Source organism: Falco biarmicus, chromosome 2, assembly GCF_023638135.1.
Source record: "Falco biarmicus isolate bFalBia1 chromosome 2, bFalBia1.pri, whole genome shotgun sequence".
Classification (NCBI taxonomy): Eukaryota; Metazoa; Chordata; class Aves; order Falconiformes; family Falconidae; genus Falco; species Falco biarmicus.
In genome coordinates this window covers 91,394,680-91,417,511 of record NC_079289.1, presented here as the reverse complement: position 1 = coordinate 91,417,511, position 22,832 = coordinate 91,394,680, and the positions used below count along the sequence as shown (strand labels likewise).

The 22,832-nt window shown below is 39.5% G+C and overlaps 1 protein-coding gene across 6 annotated transcripts in view; it reads right to left on the bottom strand.

Annotated features, from left to right (window-relative positions):
* The window catches only part of SH3KBP1 (SH3 domain containing kinase binding protein 1), a 231,575-nt gene that overhangs the window by 56,186 nt on the left and 152,557 nt on the right, over positions 1-22,832 (bottom strand). For all 6 annotated transcript variants that reach the window (XM_056327158.1, XM_056327159.1, XM_056327160.1 and 3 more), the window contains one exon: positions 7,514-7,589. In XM_056327158.1, coding sequence (XP_056183133.1) covers positions 7,514-7,589 — 76 coding nt within the window. The remainder of the gene's footprint in view (positions 1-7,513; positions 7,590-22,832) is intronic.

The following is a 22,832-nucleotide window of genomic DNA, read 5'->3' as shown; positions in this document are numbered from 1 at the left end:
CTGTAGCCCCTAGAACCATTATCTCAAATGGTATTGCTCCAGACAGCAACCTGCCACAAACTATTTCCCCTAGAGTAAGCCCGTGTCTGACACTTACTTCCAATAATTCCACTGGTATGGCCTCCTACCAGATCACATAAATTGGAAGCATAAAGGACCCAGTAGCTTGACACAGCTTATCTATCCCCTGGTATGCAAAAAAGCAGCTATTTCTGAATTTATAAAGATGATAAAATAATAAATAATACATTAATAAATGTAAACACATATCATAACAAAACCTTCTGCACACTCAGCATAAAAGAAGAGTTTTGAATATTAGTCTGAAGTCTCCTCTTCCCTTTTCCCTTTACTGTCTATAAATAAGGGAATCATCTCAACTTTCATCTGGCAAATACCAGAGCCAGCACTCCTACTCAGAAATCATAAAGAGCAGTTGTCATGAAAAGCAGATACTTACAACTTGTTTCTGTGCAACAGACAAGTATGTCAATGTGCCTTACAAATAAAAAGGGCGTATGTATTCCAGCTGTTAAATAATGTATAAAAATAGGTGATATTCTAAGACAGAAGGTTTAAAAAGACCAAAGAAACACAGAGAAATCACTGGACCTGTTGTAGAAGGGCAAGTGACTTTGTAGAAGTCTTCACCTAAATTTAAATGTCTCAGTTTTGATGACTTCTGCATCTAGACAACTGTCATGTTGGATGCAGAGAAACCGGTACTTGCAGGCCACAGAAACCTGAATTAATTTTAAACAACAGGACTTATTTCTTTATACTTACTACAAAGAGAACCTGCACGGTATTTGAGGCTCCACCGGGGGGTCAGTTCAGCTGCCCAGACACTAAGTGTCACTTCAGACAGCTGCGTGTACGTAAGACACTCATGCCGTTGGCAGATATGATGCACTACCTACGGAAGAGCCAGGCCCCTCTGGAAGCAAGCCAAAATACCCTGCAGTACCTCCTCCATGTGTAGGCTACTGATGTCAGCCCCCAGGGCTGGGCCTGGTATCTGGATTTAGATTCAGGCACCTGATGTTAGAACTGGCAATCTCAGTGCCTAGTGACTTGAACACCATCAACTGTAAAGTGAGGGAAGCCTTGAAAGTTGCTTTTCACCCCAAGGGCAGACACCTACATTTGATCAGCTGAATCCCACTCTGAACTCCCTGGATAGCAGTGACAGATCTCCACTGGGACCCACTGCAGCACAGACACCAAATTCACGTGGCTATACTGAAGCTTGGGGCTTTGACTCAGAAGCTGCATGCCAACTGCTGAAGTTTAGTGACATGAAGATCAGCCTCAAATAAGCAGCCAACACACGTGCATGTCAAGGGTTGCTGTCTGTAAGCACCACCAGCCTGAGAAATGAAACAGTACTAATGGGGAAGAGGAAAGCTCTTCTCCAGTTCACACACTGCCACTCATAAATGGCATGTATTTTATGTGGCACTGGTTCAAGTGTTTCAACAAGAATTTCTTAGGCTTCACAGATTTATTTTCCTGAACACAAAAATTTAAATTTATCCATGATCATTAGCAGTTGTTTTTCTGGCCTTGCCCTGTACTGGGTCTGGCTGGGATGGAGTTAATTTTCTTCACAGCAGCCCACATGTGCTGTGTTTTGGATTTGTGACTACAACAGCCCCGGTAACACACCAGTCAGTGCTTTGGCTATTGCTGAGCAGTACCTGCATGGCACCAAGGCTTCATCTTTTCTCCTTTTCCCCATTCTGGACCCCTGCAAGTAGGCCAGGGGTGGCCAAGAAGCTGGAAGGGTACACAGCCAGCACAGCTGGCCCAAGGTGAGCAAAGGCATACTCCATGCCATATAACCCCCACTCAGCAACAAAAAAGGGTGGGCTTGGGGGGTGTTGGTCTGGGAGGTAGCTATTGCTTGGAGACTGGCTGGGCACAGGTCCACTCGTGGTGGGTGGTAATTGATTGCCTTTGCATCGCCTCTTTTTTTTCCTCTTTCATTCACCTATTAAACTGTCATTATTAATGAGTCTTCTTGCTTTTTCTCCCCCTTTTCTCTCCCCTATAGGGGAGCAAGTGGCTGGGTGGACCTTAGCTGCTGACTGGGGTCAACCCACCATACCCCCTTCTGATGTCTCTGAATAAACAAGTCAGGTGAAGACAATGAACATGACTTTGACAAAAACATGAGCAAGGAAAAAAAATAAATCCCTCTCCCTGGTTCTGAGAGCAGGGAACACTGTTAAATAAACATTTGGTAACATTGTCAAACAACTAGGTATGTGAGCGCCACGAGGTCACGATTCAGATTTCAAGAGGACGAAAGGGGTGTCTAACTGCTATTTTACTGCCTTATCGAGGAACAGTTTGGATCTCTCTTCATGGACTTGGCTAGGATGTTTCACCTGCTCACTGTCTTTGTCTTCAAGACAGTATAATAACATTTTATATAAAAGCTGGTGGAAAGTTGACACATACTGACTTAGGTCAGGTAGATGCAGAGAGCATCTAAGATAAAACGTGAGATTCAGCACATTTTTACACTTCAGTGTGTACACTATCTTAAAAAATTGGGGGTGGGGTGGGGGGTGGGGGTGTGTGCCCTATGCTAGAGTATCCGCATCCTGAAAATCAGCTTTGCTAAACAGTAAATTCAGTGAATTAGTACAAAGGCGATGTAGATATAATACTGTACTAAAGAAGGTGAGTGCTGCACACTCAGGGAAGTCTGTTTCTGGAGACAGGCTTAGCACTTCTTTTTTCGGATACGGAACAGAAGCCAGGCTGGGTTCTCAGAGGCAAAAACCACCTGGGCCCAAGAAGGATCATTCCTGAACGCCCATTCTCATGTACATAAATTATTCCTCTGTTCAATAACAGTATAATCTCCAGATTAGGTGGGAAGATAAGCACAATGCACAGCTAATCGACAGAGAAGAACAGCCACTACACCACAGTAACAGCACTGTTCTGAAAGGACATCAGTGGTGCAGCTCTTGCTCAAGGTGTGGATGAATCCCGTGTGTTTCAGATTAAATAATGCTTTGAACAGCAAGTGTCCAGGGAGCTCGTGTCTCCTGAGGCCTGTAACAGGTCATCCTACCTCATCTCCCCCTTACTATTTGAAGACTGAATTTGAATCATCTTTCAAGATGAAGCTCCCAACGGACAAGAGTGGCTATGGTTTCAGCATCTGAAAAAGTCAGTTGATAATCAGAAAAGTCAGTCCTCTCTTTTTTTTTTTTTTATTTTTAAGAACGTTTCCTTTAAAAGTTAAGTGTCAATGTGGATCTCACAGTAAGCGGTTGTCAAAAGCAGCAAGACTTAACCCATGAACTCACAGCCCTTTCACTCATAGCAAATGGATACACATCTTTGCCTTCTAGTTTTTATGTCAAGAACTGTGCCCTCCCCACCAAGTTCTTACCCTTCTTTCTTTCTTTTTTATTTTTTTTTTACAGAGAAACAAGGAATTAAACTAGAGAAAAATGTGAAAACCCAGATCTTAAACTTAGCCAAATGCTGATACAGTTCATAAAGAGCCAAGAGACAATCTTGTGGGAGGCACAAGAGGGAAGTGGGGGAGGGTCACAGCTTCCCGTGCTCTGAAGGCTAGCGCAAGAACACAGAGTGAAGGCACAGCCATGGAAAAAATACTGTTTTATGTATAGCAGAAGTGTGGACTCCTTGAATGCAATTCACACTGACCTGCACTAAATCAATACATTCCTCTGTCTAACAAGGACCCTGTGGATCATACTGCAACAGAGCTACATCTCCAAAACATGATGGGTTTGGAACAATGTAAATGACTTGACAAAATCAGCTTTCAAACTTCTCCTAAGGGAATGGTAGACCAATGTGATTTAAGTAAGTAAAAGCAAAGCCAACAGGACTCAAAATAATATGAACCTTTAAAATAAGATTAATAAAAGCAGAGAAGAATCTAATAGGTATGTCACTTTGGTACTAAACTTGTCCTTACTCAGCACAGCACAATATTGCAAGAGGATGCAGAAGCACTTAATTTCAACAGTTATGTTTAGATAGGAAGGAAAAAAAAGATAAAAGGAAACACTGATTTCAGACACAGCACTTAGAGACTACACTAGAACTTGCTGAATTTGGGGGGTTTGCAAGTGAAAAAAAACACTACAAAACTAACAGTCAAAATAATATAACCTATTCCAAGCCTGGTAAACAGGCTTAAGCCAAATTAAAGCTTCAAACTAAGATATCAATAGCAAGCATCTCAACTGTAGATGATAAATCTAATTTTTACATTTGACATTCAAGGCTGGGTTTATACATCACAGATGGTTCTTCCAGAAGCCTTGCTTTTTGACTCTGACCTGAAGACATCTTAAATATATACCTCCTAATAAACCCCCAACAGCAGACATCTTGGAAACAGTAAGGGAGGAGAAAAGATGATGTTAATTAACTTTTCAGTTCTCATTTATTAATTCAACAATAATACACTCTGTCAGGCCAGAGTCTCTCCCTGCAGACTCGCAGTGCCTCCCAAGCAAAGGAGAACAATCCGCCATAGACAACAGGCATTGCTCAGGGAACTGAGTGACCACATCAACCTTACAGTGTATCTTGCAACTCAAACAGGCTGGAGCAGGATGTTTAGCTTGTTCAGAACATATTCTGAAGCAAGAGGGCTTGGGCTAGGTATAATCCCATTTGAAAATATGTATCCTCATCTACATCCTGTGATTTTTGAACCGTACTGTTCCAACTAGACTAGATACAATGACAACACAACAAAAAGCATCTCCTCTGCCCACCTCCCTCCTAGTCCTGTCCTTCAGAAGGAAGAACAAAGCCATCGCTAGCTTCCCTGACAGACCAAGAGCCCAGGGCGACATGTGATTCCCCTTCCCAGCATAATTCTCGTAACTCAGAAGTAGGAAGAAAATGCAGCAAAGAACTAGGTATTTATCACACGTGGTCTGTCACTGCCCACACTTCACTGAGGAAAAAGTCTCAGGACCATCCTAAACACTATAAAGGGGTGATCCTCTAAGAAGAACACGATGTTTTATGGGGGTAGTTCACATGCATCTTTGTTCAGCATCTTATGTCCCACAGTCTGTTCCAAGCTCAAAATGTGGCCTGTTTGGTACAGCCTCAAAATATATAAAATCTAGTGAAAAATTACTTCACTGTTACCAAAACCATAAAGCAGATGAAAAAAATCTTAAGACTACATTCAGTAAAATTTGGGTTTACTATTAATTGCTACACTCCAGACTCACAAATGGACTGCACTAATAAATATTTTCACAGAATTTCATGAGATGTAAACTGTCAAAACACCACCTCATCAAACAAAAAACCCAGAAACAGTATTAATTAGGGCCTCATTAATCCAGATTCAGCTACTACTTGTACCTTCTGCCATCATGCAAAAAGACTAATTGCTTGCCAGGATTCTGGTATTCCTATGCAATAGTTTAACACAAATTGTAATCAGTCAGTGAGTGGAGTAATGAAATTAAGTGCCATGGTCAGTGCATTCTGTGACTTACTACTGCCTTTGCTGTTTTGTTGTTTGCTTATTTATACTCCATTTTTGCAGTTGCAGTAATCTATAATAGCTCTTTCAGTCATTGCGGATGTTTTTGCTTTGCTGAATTTCAGAATCCAACAGAGCTACTTAAAAATGTATATATATGTTCTACAATATAGTGTTTTCACTGCTAGCCACTTAAACTAAAAGCAAGCTACTTCATAGAAAAAAAAAAATATTTCTCACTCCAGAGGCACAATTATAAATGCACACACATGCATGTGCCACCCCAGCTATGTAAGAGATATGAAAATTCAACAGCAGAATAATTCTCCTGTAAGTCTAGGCATCCACAAATCTAAACCAAACAGCTCTCCCCTCTTCTCTTCAAAGATGCATTCTTTCATTCTTGAAAGGTTAGTGATGTTTTCCAAGGGACCACTCACACTCTGTAAGGATTTGTACTTCCACTGTGCTCTCCCTTTGAGCAAAAAGTCCTCTTTGGCCCTGAAGAGTCATCTATTTATCCTCCAAAATCTTAAGCCCACTTTTTAGGGAGATGTTCATAGCATATTGCTAGGAGATGCACCTACAGAACATACTTCTCTGTCTCTTGCTCTGACCAACTCCCATTGCAGAACTTAGGCCATCTTGCATGTACTAAGAGCAAACAGTAAGCACATGAAGTGCCTTGCTGCAAATCACTGCCCTATCGCATCAGGAAAACCACAGAAAAAAGCAGACCCAATTCAAGAAGTAGGAAGAGAGAGCAACCACCACTCCATGCTGAAGCCCCTGTCAGCAGAGAGGGAAGATGCCCACGGGACACACCTTCTGATGGCACCTGCACTCAGGCCGGCATAACCTTCTCAAGCTACAGGTTGGGAAAGGTAATTCCAAAACACATCGGTTCAGAAGCCCTGCTCTACACTACCAGTTCGAACATTTTTCAGTATTTCAAGTTCTCACTTCCTCAGGGCAACTGAGTTCTTGCAGAACTTCCCATTAACACCCTAGTGGCACAAGGGGAACAAGGTAACAGGATGCAGCAAGTCAATTAGTGTGGTGCAGCTAATGGACAACAACTCACCAAAAGCTGTTTTAAGCTGCTTTTGCAACTCTGAGCTGAAAACGTGGTAAAACAGGTTATAACCATACACTTCTCTCAGAGGGCCCTGCTCTGCTGCTCCAGATGCTTGTCTTCCTATGTCTGTCTGTGTTTCAGTTCTGACAATGTTATCTGCTAACTCTCTAAAAGGATAAACACATCAGGGAAGGAGAAGGCCTGTGCAAGACTTCAAAACTCAACACTATATTATAGTCAAATTTCTTTTCTAAGGTTGGCTATGTTATCTTCCTTCTTATTCTTTTCTACCAGCATCCATAACATTTACTTGTAACTTTATATAAACAAAATCCTAAAGTTATTTGGTAAGCTAGTTATATATGCCTCCTTAGAACAGCACTGAGACCTGCCTAAATGATTTAATTATTGCTTTTTGTTTACTAAGCATTGAAATGACAAAACCAGAACTGATGTTCTTGGACACTGTTCATTTCTCATACAAACTATACCACCCACACAGATTATTTCTGCTACATAAGGAAAGAAAAAAGAGGAAAAAAAGCAAAGGCCCACTCACAACCAGATATTTTTCTATGGCCTACCTAGGAGTTACAGACTGAAGTTGGATCTTATTCAACTCTGATTAATTCTGAAGTACCCTCAAGGCTGAAAGCTGATCACGTAATTTAATTTGATTTCTGGTAGCAGAAAACTCGAGGTAGGATTATCAGAGCAAAAACAATTCAGATGATTCTGTGAAACAAAGCATTCTGTCTATGTACTGGCTACTCAAAGTTTATCCTAAACATACCTATCTGCACCCTTGCTTTTCATATATATAGGACACCCTTTTAGCCAAAACCACAGAAAAGTGTTCAGCTTGCTTGTAAGAGGCTTAATAGCACAAAGTGCAAATAAGAAAAAACTATGAAACCTACTTTTTGTTCTGCTGTCCACTTCTATTTTTGCTGGCTCCTGAGTTACTGTGGCTGGAGGTATTTTCTTCCCAACACTCTGTAAAAAAAATATAACATTCTCCTTTAAAATTTTCAGGTTCAGTTAAAAGTTGGACAACATAAAAAATTGTAAATGAAATACAAAATACAGGAGCAGAAAAAGGACAGTAAAGAAACAGAGACAAATTAAACTATATATAGGTTTGTCTGTGGAGTTTTCATATTTTTTGTAATGATAAAGAATTCATAGAAATGCAGTCTTCAATTTTTCCCTTTTAAAAAAATGCTTGGTAACATTTTTACACAATAACTCCTTACCACAGTTTCAGGGAAGACTCACAAAAATTTAATTGACAGACTGAATATGTGATGAAATTACTTAAGGAAAGGTGCTATTCAGTACCAAAAGTAAAACTGGAAGGGGGGTGGTGGGGAAACCCTTGACTTCTGTCCATACAAGGACAACTGATCTCAGTCATTCCAGATTGACTGTCATTTTTAAGTTGACAACATCCCTTTAAATGTTTTTTTATTTATTTTGAGTAAAAATAACTACAGAGGAGTACTACAATAAGCAATAATCAGCCTCAGACAGGTAAGATGAAAGAACAATAAAAAACATTACCTGCCCTCAACAAAAGACAGTAAGATTGGTGATACTCACCTTCATGTATCTTCACCAATTACTACATGCACGGTATCCCCTTTTCTCCCTATCAAGAAACCTGTCTAGCTTTAAAACTCCAGTCATGTGTAGTTGAGGACAGAAGTGTAACTATTACTTGTTTATATAGATATAAGTACTTAAAAGCCCTAGCCCTTTTCTGGTAAAGTATGCATAAACACCACAAAACCTCCTCTGTACTCCAGTGACCTGAGTAAGAGCTAAGAGACAAGAGAGCTAAGATTTATTCTTGAAGGCACTGAGGACCTCTTGGGGATCATGAGGAAAACACTGGTCAATATGAGAAGCAATAGGAGTACAGCACTTCAAGCAGATGAAAAATTTAAAGGTTTATAAAGAAAATGAAGAGCTCCATATTAGTCATTTTGAACACTTAACTGTGTCAAAATTTATCTACGAGAAGGAGTAAAATACACACACAGGGATTTTAGGCTGGCAAAAAGAGCACCTCTGCAAGAGAGGTAGTTTTGACAGTTGTGCACAAGACAATCATCAAATTTGTGTTGATAAGTATGACAAACTATGAATTGCAATACTCAGAAGTGTTCTGTTGGTACTTAACTTGCAGGTGGCAGCAGAAACAACTAACCTGATGCTCTTACAATTCCCACTTACAATCCAGAGTTTGTGAACTTCTGGTGAAGAGAGATTACCAACAAAACTCCACAGAACCTCCCAGCTTCTTTGCTGAGGTGGGAATGAGGGATGAAAAGCATTATATGAAGCAGTGATTAGGAAGGTAACAGAAAAACAGATACCAGACTCCTGCAAATCCGGGGAGGGCAAAACTAAGAAAAGAGCATGACCTGGCTGTGCTGAAGAAGCTTAAAGTCAAGAAGGATGATGATGAAAAGCTGACTCTCAGATCTAGCTGGAAAGCAGTGAAAATTGTACTTGAAGAGATATAATGAGTAATTTGAAGCTACCGGGCATTCACACAGATAAAAGCACAGAATGCCTTCAAGATGAAAGCAAGACTAGGAAGACAGCTTTTGGTTCAGAGGCAAACAGAACAGTTCAAGATAGCTGCATATCCCAGTACATGCTCATTCATGATCAAACCTTTATTCACAGTTTGCTTGATAAAATGGTTTGGAAAATGATGAGAGCACATACTCTAAACTGTACTGCTAGTTAACTCACAAAGAAATGCTTACTAAAGGAATATTAAAAAACCCTTTAATTTAGGGATGTTTTTCTTTTTTTAAGATGAAATTGTTATTCAATAGCAATTAATTAAAGGAAAGCAGTTGGTAACTGCTTTATCATACATAAATTATTGATCTTATGCCATGAAACAAAAACCCAGATAAACGCACAAAACCCTAAAATTTAACAGGCTAAAAATCACAGCAGAAGAATCATGAGCAAAGAGGAAGAAACTGGTGTACCCCAGTGGGAAGGGCATGCTGCAATGTATCCTTGATTTATAGAAGCTTGAAAACATTCATTCATCTGCTTGTTCAGAACAAATGCCTGTGCAGTTGATAAATCAGCGTGGGGAACCAACCGACTCTCTGGGAACAGAAAAGAGAATACCATCCAAACAACGCTGTTCTTTTGTTGGGAGCTAGGGAACAGGTCAGAAAGCAGTCAGAAAACAGTCTTTGCATGAGTTGCTATTTGTTCAGGAGAGAAGGTAAAAAGCCCAGGGAGCAAAGTTGCTAAAGACACAACTCCTTCTGCACATATAGAGATAGCTTGAGCAAAGCAAGGAGAAACCAGACTCCTGACAGGTTTAATGATAGATGACAGTGCAAAACTTGGTGTAGCACATGGAATGTGCTAAATAGTGACCTACAAGATCCAAAGATCATTTACTGTGGAACAAGCAAAGCTGTCCCAGAATTTTGCAACGAGGAGAGGAAGGAATGTTTACATCTACTAGCAGGATACAGAATTTGCAATTCAAATGATTTAAATAAGGGTTGCGCAGAATCCACTCCAGTGAGGAGGGCCACCTGAATTTGCTGTGGGACAGGGAGAGGAGAAGACAAGTGGAACTGGTATTCTTTAATTGTAAGAGGACTGCACTGAAGGATTTATAGGGGTGACACACAAACCAAGCCATGCAAATCTAGTTTTAGGTGGGCCTGCACTGCCAAGAAGTTTTATTCTTACTGCAAAATGGTAGTAAATGAGATATTTTTTTTATTACGATTTTTTATGTTTACAATTGGTCTATAGTGATCCATACATTTGCATGGAAAACATTTGTTACCACTTTCTGAAAACATCTCCATGAAACCAAATTTAGTACTCACTTGTTCATTAGAAAACATGCAAGATAAACTTTCCTCACTCTAACAGACACTGAACCCTCTGTGATCTGATGGTTCTGCTTTAACAGGACAAAACATCAAGTTTAGATAAGATCTGTGTGCTGGGAGTCCCAGATCAAATAATATTATCACAGTTACCAATTTTTCTGACAAGAAAAGGGAAATGGGAGACACACCTCCTCCCATATGAGCCAGAAACTTTCCTTCTGGCTCTCCAACTGCTCTACATCACTCATACTCTCTCATACTAGTGGCTAGGAGACCCAAGCAAGGCCAACTAAAATTCCTGCCGATCCAACACACATCTCCATGACACAGACTTTATTCTCAGGGACTAGTTACTATAGGGTCTTTTGGTCTTCTCCAGTTGAAGGGCCAGCATGATTTATCAAAATCTCCTTCACTTTTAAAAAAGGAAACATGGGAGCAAAGAACACTCTAATTATGTTGAAATGAAGATTTCAATATAATTATTTGTCCTCCTCTGTTCTTCCTTTACATAAGGTGGCAAATTCAGAAAATATTTTCCTCCAAGCCCTTCTACACACGTTGATCTATGCTGCAAAATACTGATACACAACTCCAGCTTACACATTACTTAGTCTTTTACCCAATTCATTCCTAATTATCAGGCTCAGAATTCCCCAAAAGCAAGCACATCTTACTCCTTTGGGACACAGGCACAAAACGAGATTTAGAACTTGAAGGACTTTTTGTTAATTTAGACATTCTAAATCCAAGAGCAGGATCTTCAATGCTGTCAGCATGTTCTGACATTTCCCAGCCTGAACTCCCTCTCTCCATTTACCCAAATCTATCATTCTTTCAATAATGTTTGCAATAAAAAGTCACACGCAGCATGAACCAGAATGCCCATAATGACACCGTCCCAGCACTGTCCGAATACCAGGCTGCAAAGACAAGTGACGTTCTGCATTTCCTCTCTGGCCCTGTATATTTCGAATTCTTGGCTGCAGAGCAGTTTCAGCACCAGCAAAAAGGGCAGCATTATCCCCTCTGCCTCTGTATCTCCAGCCTGGTGGTTCAGAGAAACTTCTGAAGAGTACAATTTCAGTTCCCCTTTATCTTCCTCCAGTATGCTGATTACCATAAATCTCATTTCTAGATGGTGGCAGTCAGCTTTGTTCCACTTACATTACGCTGCAGATATCACTCTGACTTGCTTAGTCCTGTCACACAAGAAACACGTGGTGGAAACAGAGTTCATATTTCCTGACTCCAAGCCTAGGCTGACTCCCAAACACACAACAGAACATATCAACAAAACAGGCAGAACCTTGATCCCACTATTTCTGCAAGGCGAGTATAATTAGATTATTTAGCTGTCAGACACAAATCCCCCTAATCGCCTGACAAGTGAACCCTAAAGATGAAAGGGGATGAAGTGCCCTCTTGCTGCAGAAACAGCTGATAAAAGCACGAATAATGACCATGATTTGGTGTACAGATATTCAGAGGGATGAGACGGATTTAGCAGCAACCTGCCAGTATCAATGCTTGGTTTTATGGAGACAACGGAAGGGAAATCTAGCATTAAATAACAAGTTCAGTTAGCAGAAGACGCCTTGATGGCAGTTTGGTACACTGCAAATCAACATCACTGCAGACCAGTTTCCTCTGATACTAAATTAACAGCGATTACAAAAGTGGTTGAGGTAGCACATGAAATCACGTGAATGAGGTTGCAGTACAATATAAACAATCTCATTTCCTTTCAATTATGTATTTTGGCTCAGCTGCAATCCTTAAAACAGCAGAGATTAACACAAGAGAACCGAGCATGTAACAGGCAGTATACAAGTGAGGTTTTCTCACTTGAAGGCACTATGGCCCTTCCCTACAACTATTCAACCCTGACCAGAGGAAGAAAAGTAGACCTGTGATTAAGTTTCTTTCTTCAGGGTATTTAAAAATTGTATTTCAGGATTCTCCCTTGTTGAAAAACTGACTTGTCCATTTACTTTTGTTATTCAGGTCTTGTGTCTCTATAACATTTAATATGAAAATTCAAATTGAATTGTCACTTGTGCACCAGCTAGGTTCATACAGAAGATTTTGGTTTACTTCTTTGCACTAAAGGAACATATTTATCCTTTGACTCCCCCTTAACAAATACAGGCTTCTCAAAGCAACAGCTTATTTACTCAGGAATACGGGAAAAAAAATAAATTACTGTATTTATTCTGGAAAGTGCATTGAGGTCTTTACCCTAGATAAAATATGTCGGAACTGCTACTTGAAATGTAACTCAATGAAGATATTCTTAAGGAATACATCAGACACTAAAGAATTATTAAAAATGGGCTGTATGAGCTGGAAACACTAATGTTTTTAGTTTAACATAATTTGTCAGTTTGAATAGTGAAAATAGTACAATATGCACTAATATTTCATAGAGGGGAGGAAAAGACAGTTACGTATCTTAAGAACCTTTAGAATTTCTTTAAACCTCAGTGATTAGGTCAGGGGAAAAACATGTCATGTTTCCTGAACCACAATGCTTCCTTTTAACATTCAATTAGTATTTCTGAATGATGTTTATATGCCTGCAAATTTTTTAATCTATGTTTATGTGCAAATCCAAGGCCACTATTTGTGACAATTTAAAAGCTGTACTCTTTAATGTAGTTTTGACAGTCCATTTTGTAACTGAGTGTATTGGGTCTGGCTGAGATGGAGTTATGTCCCCATAGCATCCCTCAGTGCTTTGGTAGCTAGGAAGGTGCTGGTAACACACCAGGGGTTTGGCTGCTGCTGGGCGGTGCTTGCACGGCACCAGGGCTGTCTCTCCAACCTTCCCCCCTCACCAGCAGGCTGGGGGTGGGCAAGATCTCGGGAGGGACACAGCCAGGACAGCTGACTCAAAGTGACCAAAGGGATATTCCATACCATATGGTGTCTGCTCAGCAACAAAAGCTAAGAGAAAGGAGGAGGGAGGGGGGCATTCGTTATTTACAACATTCGTCTTCCAGATCAACCGCTACACATACTGAAGCCCGGCTTCCCGGGAAGTGGCCGAACATCACCTGCTGATGGGAAGTAGGGAAGAACATCTTTTGTTTTCCTTTGCTTCTGTGTGTGGCCTTTGCTACTGCTTTATTAAACTGCCTTTATTATGACCCACAAGGCTTTTGGTTTTTTTTCATCTTATTTTCTCCTGCCCTGTCCTGCTGAGGAGGGGAGTGATAGAGCAGCTTGGTGTGCCCCTGGCATCCAGCCAAGGTCAAACCACCACAGTGAGAACATTTTTTCATAAAGCAGAAATGGTCACTAAATTCTTCCAGCTCTGGATGAACAGAAGCATAAGAAATTTTCTCACTGACTATGGACAGCGCTGGTGGTGTGCAGGGGGAGCCAAATTAATTTCTTTTTTTTTTTAACATGCTTCAAGTGCTTAAGGAACATCATCAAGTCCTTTATCCATCCTACCTGGTCTACCTTAAAAAAAAATAATATAAAAATGAAAGAGCCCAAATATAAAAATCTCAAAGGCTTTCAGATGTCAGAATGCCCTTAGTCTGTCAGACAGAAAATAAGAGAAATGTCCAGGATTACAGTTTTTCCCATGATACCAACATTCAACTCCACATAAAGTTCTTTCTGTGACAGGATGATCAAGTATCGCTATCCTGGGGTTTCCCAAAAGGACAGAGTTAACACTTCTCCGAAAGGGTCACCACATGGCACTTCAAAGAGGGTAATGTGAATTTTAAGGAAGGTTTATAGAGAAAACAAAAATTTTTTAGGGAAATTGTGATTAAGCACCCACCTGCATATTTGATTGCCTCAGTCATCTAAAACAGTTTCTTCCTCTGTCCCTACTTTTACCCAGCTGTGCTTTGGTAGAAATAGCATCCATATGCTCCTGAACTATAATTATTAGTATTTTTTAATACCAACTAGATGGGTACATTTGCCCAATGCATGTCCAGCTAATACAGAGAGAGAGCCCTAACTGCCCAAGCTGCATGCATTTCTACTGACATCATCCATGAGGGCATTGCCTCCACAACACAGGGTAATTTCCTTAAAACTAGGTTAGGTGAAAGAATGGGACAGGAAACCAGGACAAATCAAGTCCTCAGTTACAACCAGAATGTCACAAGCACAGGCAACCAAAATCCTTTTTAGTCTTCTGCTCCTAGTTTACTCTGAGTATAAGCAGAGAGACAGGATGTCTCATAATTGGTGTCACGCAGGTGTCTCATAATTCACTTGCTGTGAGCAAGAGAGGGGGAAAAGGTCGGTCAACACCAAAGCCCACCCACCAAAGCAGCCACATCCCTGGGGAGCCACCCTTGGCTGCAGAATCCCACCACCACTTCTCCCCTCTGCCACAACATTAGCATATCTGCAAGGGGAGAGAAGGGAATTGATCCACATTAAAAAGTATTGCAGAAGGGAAGGAAGAACAAAAGAGAGTTTTAATGTTATCTGCTTCACTAAACAGCTGCACAAACATTTGGGTAGAACTGGGATAGAAAAATTTATGGCCATAGGGGTAAGGTACAACTCTTAGTTGCAGCGCTCATCTATACCAGGTTAAGCTCATCAGGAAAGCATGGTGAGCATCTCAGTGTGCTTTAATAATTCCTAGGGCCAGCATATCACATTTTGCCTATGCTCAGGGCAACCCAAGGAAAGGTGGCGGTAGTGCTAGCCTTTACATCACTCAAAAACCGAAATATGAATGACACTCAGGTACTCTGCTCTACATACCAGATGATACCTCCACAAAGAATAGCCGCCCTGACCACAGGATTAGATGTGGCACACACCCACAGAACATTTTTAGTGGGGTGTTAGGCAAATTTTCACAGAATGCAGACAACAAAGCAAAGGTTTTTTTAAAAATTCATATTATAGCTTCTTTCCACGTAGTCAAGCTACATTATCTTCCACTGAACAATCTGAAAATAACACATTTTCACACTTAGTCCATATTCCAGCAGACTTAGGTGCAGTTCTTCCAACTGATGTCTATACTAGATAACTTTTGGACTTGGATGAGCATAGGCCTTTGGAATTACAGCATATCTTTGTAAAGAAATAAACAGTTTTCTTCTTTTGAAAAACACGTTCCCCGTGAAAGGTTTTACCCTTCTACAGCAAGGTTGAATACCCCTGTATTTAGGCGCTGCGAAAGGCATATGAACCACTTGCACCTTAATTCTCCCTGCCTAGACAAAATCAACACATCTCTAAAGAAAAGATGCCCCTCCATATAAAATCCTGGTCTTACAAGGCAAAAGAGCAAAGCCTACATCACACTGGAGCTCCTTGAAAATTAACATAACTTCAGCCACCAGCACGACTCTTACCATAATTAACAAGTTTGGCCAAAGCAGACAAGTTGTCTGAATTCAACAGCGAAGAGGTGGAGGCCCTGTAACTGTTCACGAACATCCATCCTCTGGGAACTGGCTACTATATGCCAGCACTGCTTCAGAGGGAAGTAATGTTCAAGCAGTCAGCAAATATATCCTACTTGAATGTTAAAGGCTTTTGTAACTAGAATGCATATGCAGAAAACCTAAAAGTATTCGGGGGGGGGGGGGGGGGGGGGGGGGGGGGGGGAAATGTTTCCTAGGGTTCACACAGAAACCGATACATTTTTACCAAATACAAAAGTTACTTCTTAAAAGTAAAAGAGAAAAAAACCGGGACAAACATAGTATCTCAGTCTAAATCCTACTACAATAGTTTTCATTGCAGAAAAATGGTGAACAGGTTGTGATTACATTACACCACCCTCAGTTTGCTTGGTGCCCTAGAAAGAGAGTACTGAATGTCAGAGCATCTTACAACTGCTGTATCTGTCATCCACTGTTATGGCACCGGAATCCAAGCAGACAAGCAAGCAAGCAAGTAAACAAAGCAAAGCAAACAGCACAGAGGTCCTCAAACATGGGAAATTTTAAAACAAAGCATGATTTTTCTGGGCTTTATTTTCTGATTCATTAACGACTATTCTTCAGATGTATTCCTTTATTGCAGTTGAAAAAAATAAACAAAACTACCTCTTATCATCAGTTAAATTGCTTAAACTAGATCAAGTCTAATAAAAAATGCTTTGAATACTTAAGGAATAGTCAAATTTGTTTTGATTAAAAACTATTTTATTTTTCAAATTAATTGTAACTTTTGAAATAATAGAAGAAGTTACTGGTGCTTTACAACTACATCAAAAAGTATTTGGAAATCATGTAAAGAGAAGATCTAGAAAATCACTTCTTGTGATAGACAAGGAATGATTTATGTGGTTCTGAATGTTCATGGCAAAATGAAGACAAAATGGCAAGCCTGTACTCCCTCTGGCGTGCCACTGTGAAGGATTACATACAGCAGAAAAGGGAGGGAGAGAGGAAGACCAGGATGATTTAATCAATGTATGCTGACATTCCTTGATGGCTCAGAGTTTGTTACATCTTCACATTTTATTTAATAGCAACAATTAAATGTCTAATTTTTTTTTCAGGAAAAAGTTCTTTAAAAGAAAAAGGGAGAATGAATAAGAAACAAAGGTCAGCATAGTAAGTTCTTGGTAGATTTTCCAGATGTGTCTTTTTTTTTTTTTTTTAGGAGAAAGCACTAGGTGCTACAATTAAACTTGTATTATTATTTTGTATCTTCTATTAAAAAAAATCTATTTAATATGTTATTCACAATTATTTATTATTTTAATGCTCATTTAACATTATTTCTTAGCAATTCAAAAACTAGGAAATCTTAAAATTTAGGGTTTCATACAGACCCTTGTGTTGTAACTCCATGTGAGTCTATCACATTTTACATGTAAGCTGGTTAGACTTCTTGGTACAGTGGCATTCAGCTGGTTTTGGCAATGAGATACAAAACGACAATATGTTGTTGTTCTGAAGTTGTTATTCAAGATGGAGTTCATTTCACTTAAACATCATCTATGAGCCAGATGTGTACACAGGGGTCAGTCACTGCAGGCTTCCCTTCTGTCACTGGAGGCAAACAGCCCTTCTAGCATATAATTCATCTGGACTTCTCCTTTGGGATAGGAAAGGTCATGTCCTAACAATGCCTTTTAGTCTACAGGCTGTGAAGAAACCTTGAGTACTAGAAGCATTGCAGACATCTAAATTCAGTCAATAGAATCCCATTATAGTTGCTATTTTTAAATACATTAGTTGTGTAGTCCATGCATATTACCTGCTAGGACTGCAGCCAGCTAAGCTATAGACAGAATTTTCTTTATCTATCTATCTATATCTACTTACCTATAGAATCACAGAATCATTTAGGTTGTAAAAGACTTCTAAGATCAAGTCCAATCGTTAACCCAGAACTGCCAAAGTCCATCACTAAACCGTGTCCCTAAGCACCACATGTACATGTTTTTTAAACACTTCCAGGGATGGTGATTCCACTAACTCCTTGCGCAGCCTGTTACAGATCTACCTATAGATTTACCAATAAATCTATAAGCCCAGCTATCTAATCAATAAATACTGGTGTTACAGGAATACAGTGCTGTCTTTATGCAAGTCCAGTATGATCTTTCTTACTTTACACAGCCATTTCACAGCAATTTTCATTAAAACACACAAATAAAAAGTTTGCTGGTCCTGGCTCCTGAAGAAGATTGAATTTGTAACCTAAGTGCATACTAAAAACTAAAACTGACATTAAAAAGAGTTTACTATTCATCCTTTTAAAAAAAGATTTAACTTGGACAAGTAACAGATTAAAAGATAGGAAACAAAAGGCAGGATTTCATCACGGTGACCAGCAGAATCCCTCAGGGATCTAGATCAAGGCTCTTGTTTTTCACATGTTCACAGATATCCAGAAAAGACAAAAGACAGAGATTCAGTTCAGATAGAAGTAAAATGACATGTTTGGAGGAGAAATGCTATCTTTAGACAGAAATTCTGTGCTTTGAAACACTAGGTGTTAATGCTTTGGAAAGCAATGAAGAACAACGGAAAGCACTATCAAAATGCTGTAAAAATCCATCCAACACCTTTATCATTGTGTGCAGTTCCTCCTTTCCCCCTCAGACATAACCCATCTCAGTCCCTAAAGCAACCGGAAAAGACAGAAAGTCACAAAGACTGATCAAGCCTATGCAACAGATTCTTCATCCTGGAAAAAAAGATTCACACGGGTGATTTAACACAAGCCTATAAAAACCAGGAGGAGCATTCAGAAGGTAGTTAGGGAGGACTCACTCGTTATCTCTTCCAGTAATAAAAATTAAGGGCTATCAGATGAAATTAGCAGGTACCACATTTAAAGTGCAGGGAGGTAACTCTTTCCCATGTGTCATCCAGTGAGTAGAACTCTTTCACAGGAGTTATAGATGCTAACATGTTACCTGCAATGAAAATGTGGCTACTTGGTTTGATGAGGAACAAAAATCCATTAGGGTTAGCAACCACAAAGTTCAAAATGACTAAAGGCTGTGAAGACTCACTGCAGGAATTTCTCTGCATGTTTACCCTGTTCTCACACACTTTTCCTAGGCTCCCAGTATTGAATATGACTGGAGGCATGATACCAGCCCAGGCACAGTTCTGATCTGAACTACAAATGTCTCAGGATCTTTCAGTTTACTGGAGATCTCATTCTTTAACATATGGATATGGAATATTGAATACAGTACACTTTGGAAAGTAAATCTAAATAACACAAGGTGACATAAAACCAAAGTCATTATACAAGGGAGACTTCAAAGGATTCTTCCAGCTCCTCTCTTCCCCCAAATACTAGCAAACTAAGTTTTCCAGTTAAAAAGAAAGCAAAACCATAGGGAGAACAAAGATATATGGTGCAAATAATTAGAAAAGTCTTCAAAATTATAAAGCAGTAACTCTTACAGGTTAATTTAAATCCTCTGATTTGTAGGCCACTACAAAAATTTTCAATGCAGAAATTTCAGAGCTAAAAAATGCTTTATGGCATATGCAAGTCTGCTTTCCTGGGCTGTCTTTTGTAGTTCTCACAGAAGCAGAGAAATCTACTGTAAGCCTAAAAGATTATAAAAAGCAAACACTGGAATGACAGTCAGCTATTGAAATAATGAAAAAGTAAGGAAGACGACAAATCCACAGGACAGAAGTATGTATTTGCATTTCCTGTTTAGCTGCCTCAAACTTTTTCTGACCCATAAGGTAGATGATGTTTAGCGCAACACTATCAGTGAAGCACTTGTAACAACTTACCAACCTCCTGAATAAATTTGAGTCTGTCAAGCAGTCTGAAAAGGCTTTAACGGTCTCCAGCTTACTCTGAGAAAATGCTAGAGATTTAAGACGTCTTCAGATGCACAATATTTCAGTGTATGAATACACATTGCTCCCTCCGTGACAATATTGATGTTTATGCTGAGCTCTGACTGTTTATATTCTCCACATTCATGCAATTTATGTTTTTGAATTAAAAAGTCCCAAACCTTCATAGTGGGGAAGACATCTAATCAGTGTTTCACAGACTCCTAACTTCCCATATATGACGACAAAACATCTCTTCAGCAATTTCAGAACTGCTTAAATGGAAGATTACTTTAGTTCTTGTTTCCAGCTGTTGAGCTCCATTAAGAAATGTCCTGAGCCAGCACCAAATGTCCCATCCAGCTATCCATGTGCTAAAACTACCAGGTGTTTAGCAGACCACCAGCAGTCTATACAAACCACAGATGAAGATTATCTTCGTTAGTGTTGTGCAAGCCACCAGAGAAATATGTGCTATTTCAAATAACATTAAAGGAAATAAGTAGGTAAAATACAACTTCTTGGACAGAAAAGGGGGGTAGGAACAAAAACATGAATATGAGCAGTGAAACATCATTTTCATTACAACTCTGGGTAGCTTGGAGACCAGAATAGTGCACATTTTGCTTTTTACATCACCATTTGCCAAAGTTAAACCTGTTCTACTCACAGGTGAGCTCAGACTCTAAAGCTGTTGTAGCTTCATATTTTGACAAGTTCTTAAAATTTCAAATTATGGGCAGGGAACACCAGTGGAGAGGCTTTTTTCTACCAACAGGCTTGATGTGCTGGACAGGAGAGAAACTTATGTGTCTTAACTTGCACACTTTGTAACATTCAGATTTCTGTACAATTTGGAATCTTGACAATTGATGCTGTCAGGCTGTTGGTTTCAAACCATTAATGAACTATAAATCTACCTTCCTAAAAGGTTAATGGTGAGAAAGTGAATTTAAGAGATTAGATTAGGTAGATGCTGCTGAAACAAATGCAGGAAGACATCTCAGAATCATCGATGAGTGAGAACACTTCAGCAAATTAAATTAGAAAAAAAAATCAAATACAGAATGGAACCCACACAGCATGCTCCCAACTGCCTCATCTCAAAGCACTGAAAGCATGCACATCAAAATGAGCAGTATGAACAAGCTCATTTTCTCTCTTCCTCAAGCTGCAGATTTACGACGCTAGAATGTGCTTCTGTAATGAAATTATTTTTTGGAGCAGGTAAGTCTTCTTTGCTGCTTTATTTATTTTTCATTTTGCCCTTTTATTGACTGTGGCTCTCACAAATGTAAAGGACCATGTCCCCTTAACCCCTTGCCAGGAATTTTAACGTTTGCAGTTGCAATTCACAATTAATTTCTATCTCCTCTAGGAATAATCTTTTAGTCAGTCTGCACTGAGTGAATGAAATTCCTTCCTACTCTCCCAGGAGAATCGTGCCTGTCTAGATTGCAGTTGGTAACTAGCATGATCCAGATTGTGCCATCCAGCAGAAACTGCTGTTATGAAACCTCCCTCTTTTACAAAAATTAATGAACCTTACAACTGCTACATCTCCACTTCCTTTTGCAGCAGTAAGGAAAGCAGTGCAGCTACTTTAATTTCAAAAAAACCCACCAAAACCCCAACAAAAAACCAACCCAAAAAACAAACAACAAAAAACCAAACCAAAACCCCTAGGAAAACAGTAAGCAGGTAATGGCTCTTCTTTAATATCCTCCTTTTTAAAATGGCATCAATACTTCTTTGCTCTTTTGTGAAAGCTAACAACAAACTGTCAAGTAGCTGTTCAATTTTCTTAAATTCAATGATTTTTTAAAAAAAGACTAAACACATACTGTCAGGCAGATAGTCCCAGAGTTAGTGCTGATAGCAAATATTTCTTCTATTTTTACATTTTATTTCTTCTTTTCTCCTTAGATTATTAGTAATTTTCATAGCAAATATTTCTTCTATTTTTACATTTTATTTCTTCTTTTCTCCTTAGATTATTAGTAATTTTCATTTTTTAGTGGGTGTTTTTCCCCCTCTACCTTGCATCACCAAAATCAGGGCAGAATTCACTGAGGAAAACCAGGGAGATATTTTAAACTCTTACATGGAAAACTGCAGAGCAGTAAGTCACAAAGCAAAATACATTAGCATCTCCATCCAGTTCTCTTTCAACTGACTGGAATATCATCTCTTTTCCTTTGAATGAAGCTCCGAAACTCAAAACACAAATGGAAAATTACTAGTATCATGTGTTTCAGCTTTTGTTTTCAGCAAATGCTTTAAGTACAGAGACTGCTGCAAAAGAAACTGTCAGCTGTACATATGGAGATCTACTGCTCTTTGGGTGGCCAGTGCAGCGCCCAGCAGAAAGCAGCCACCAGCAGCCCCTGCTTGGCTACCAGTTGCTGTTGCCTCAGGACTTATCCCCAGAGGCTGAGTTCTCTTTCCCCCCTCCCTGGTTTTTACTGGGAAGGTTTTATGCAGCATTTAGTCAACTAACTGTAATAATATAAGCTCACATCTGTAGTATCTAAGAACCATTTTAGAAACACAAAATGCCACTGACCTCCTATAGAAACACACACAAGGAGTTAAAAAGGCATCTTAGAAATTGGACTACAGACTTCTTATCCCACCAAGTGCCTGGCTGGTCTATGATCCGTTGCACTCCTCCTCTCCTCCTTTCTCTTTTTTTTTTTTTAAGGCAGAAAAAAAGAAAGACACATGGCACATTTTAAGAAAAAAAGCAACTCAGAAAACTTGGAACTTCATTTCTGCACACAGCTTACTGACTTCAGCTGTGAAAAGCCAAAGTTGAGAGAAATTTACATTTTTCTACTGAGAGTCCCCAAAGTATCTGCAAATCATTAAACAGTTTACTTGGTGTCTCTCCATTCAGCTTTCTATAAAATTTTACAAGCGTCAGTTGACTCCAGTTTTCCTTGCTTTTTCTTGAAGGAAAGGCTAATTTCCATTTAGATTTTATTATCCCAAGATCATTTTCTCCAAAAATCATCTGTATCAGTTTTCCTCATTTGTACAAAAAACTCCAAATGTCACCTCACACA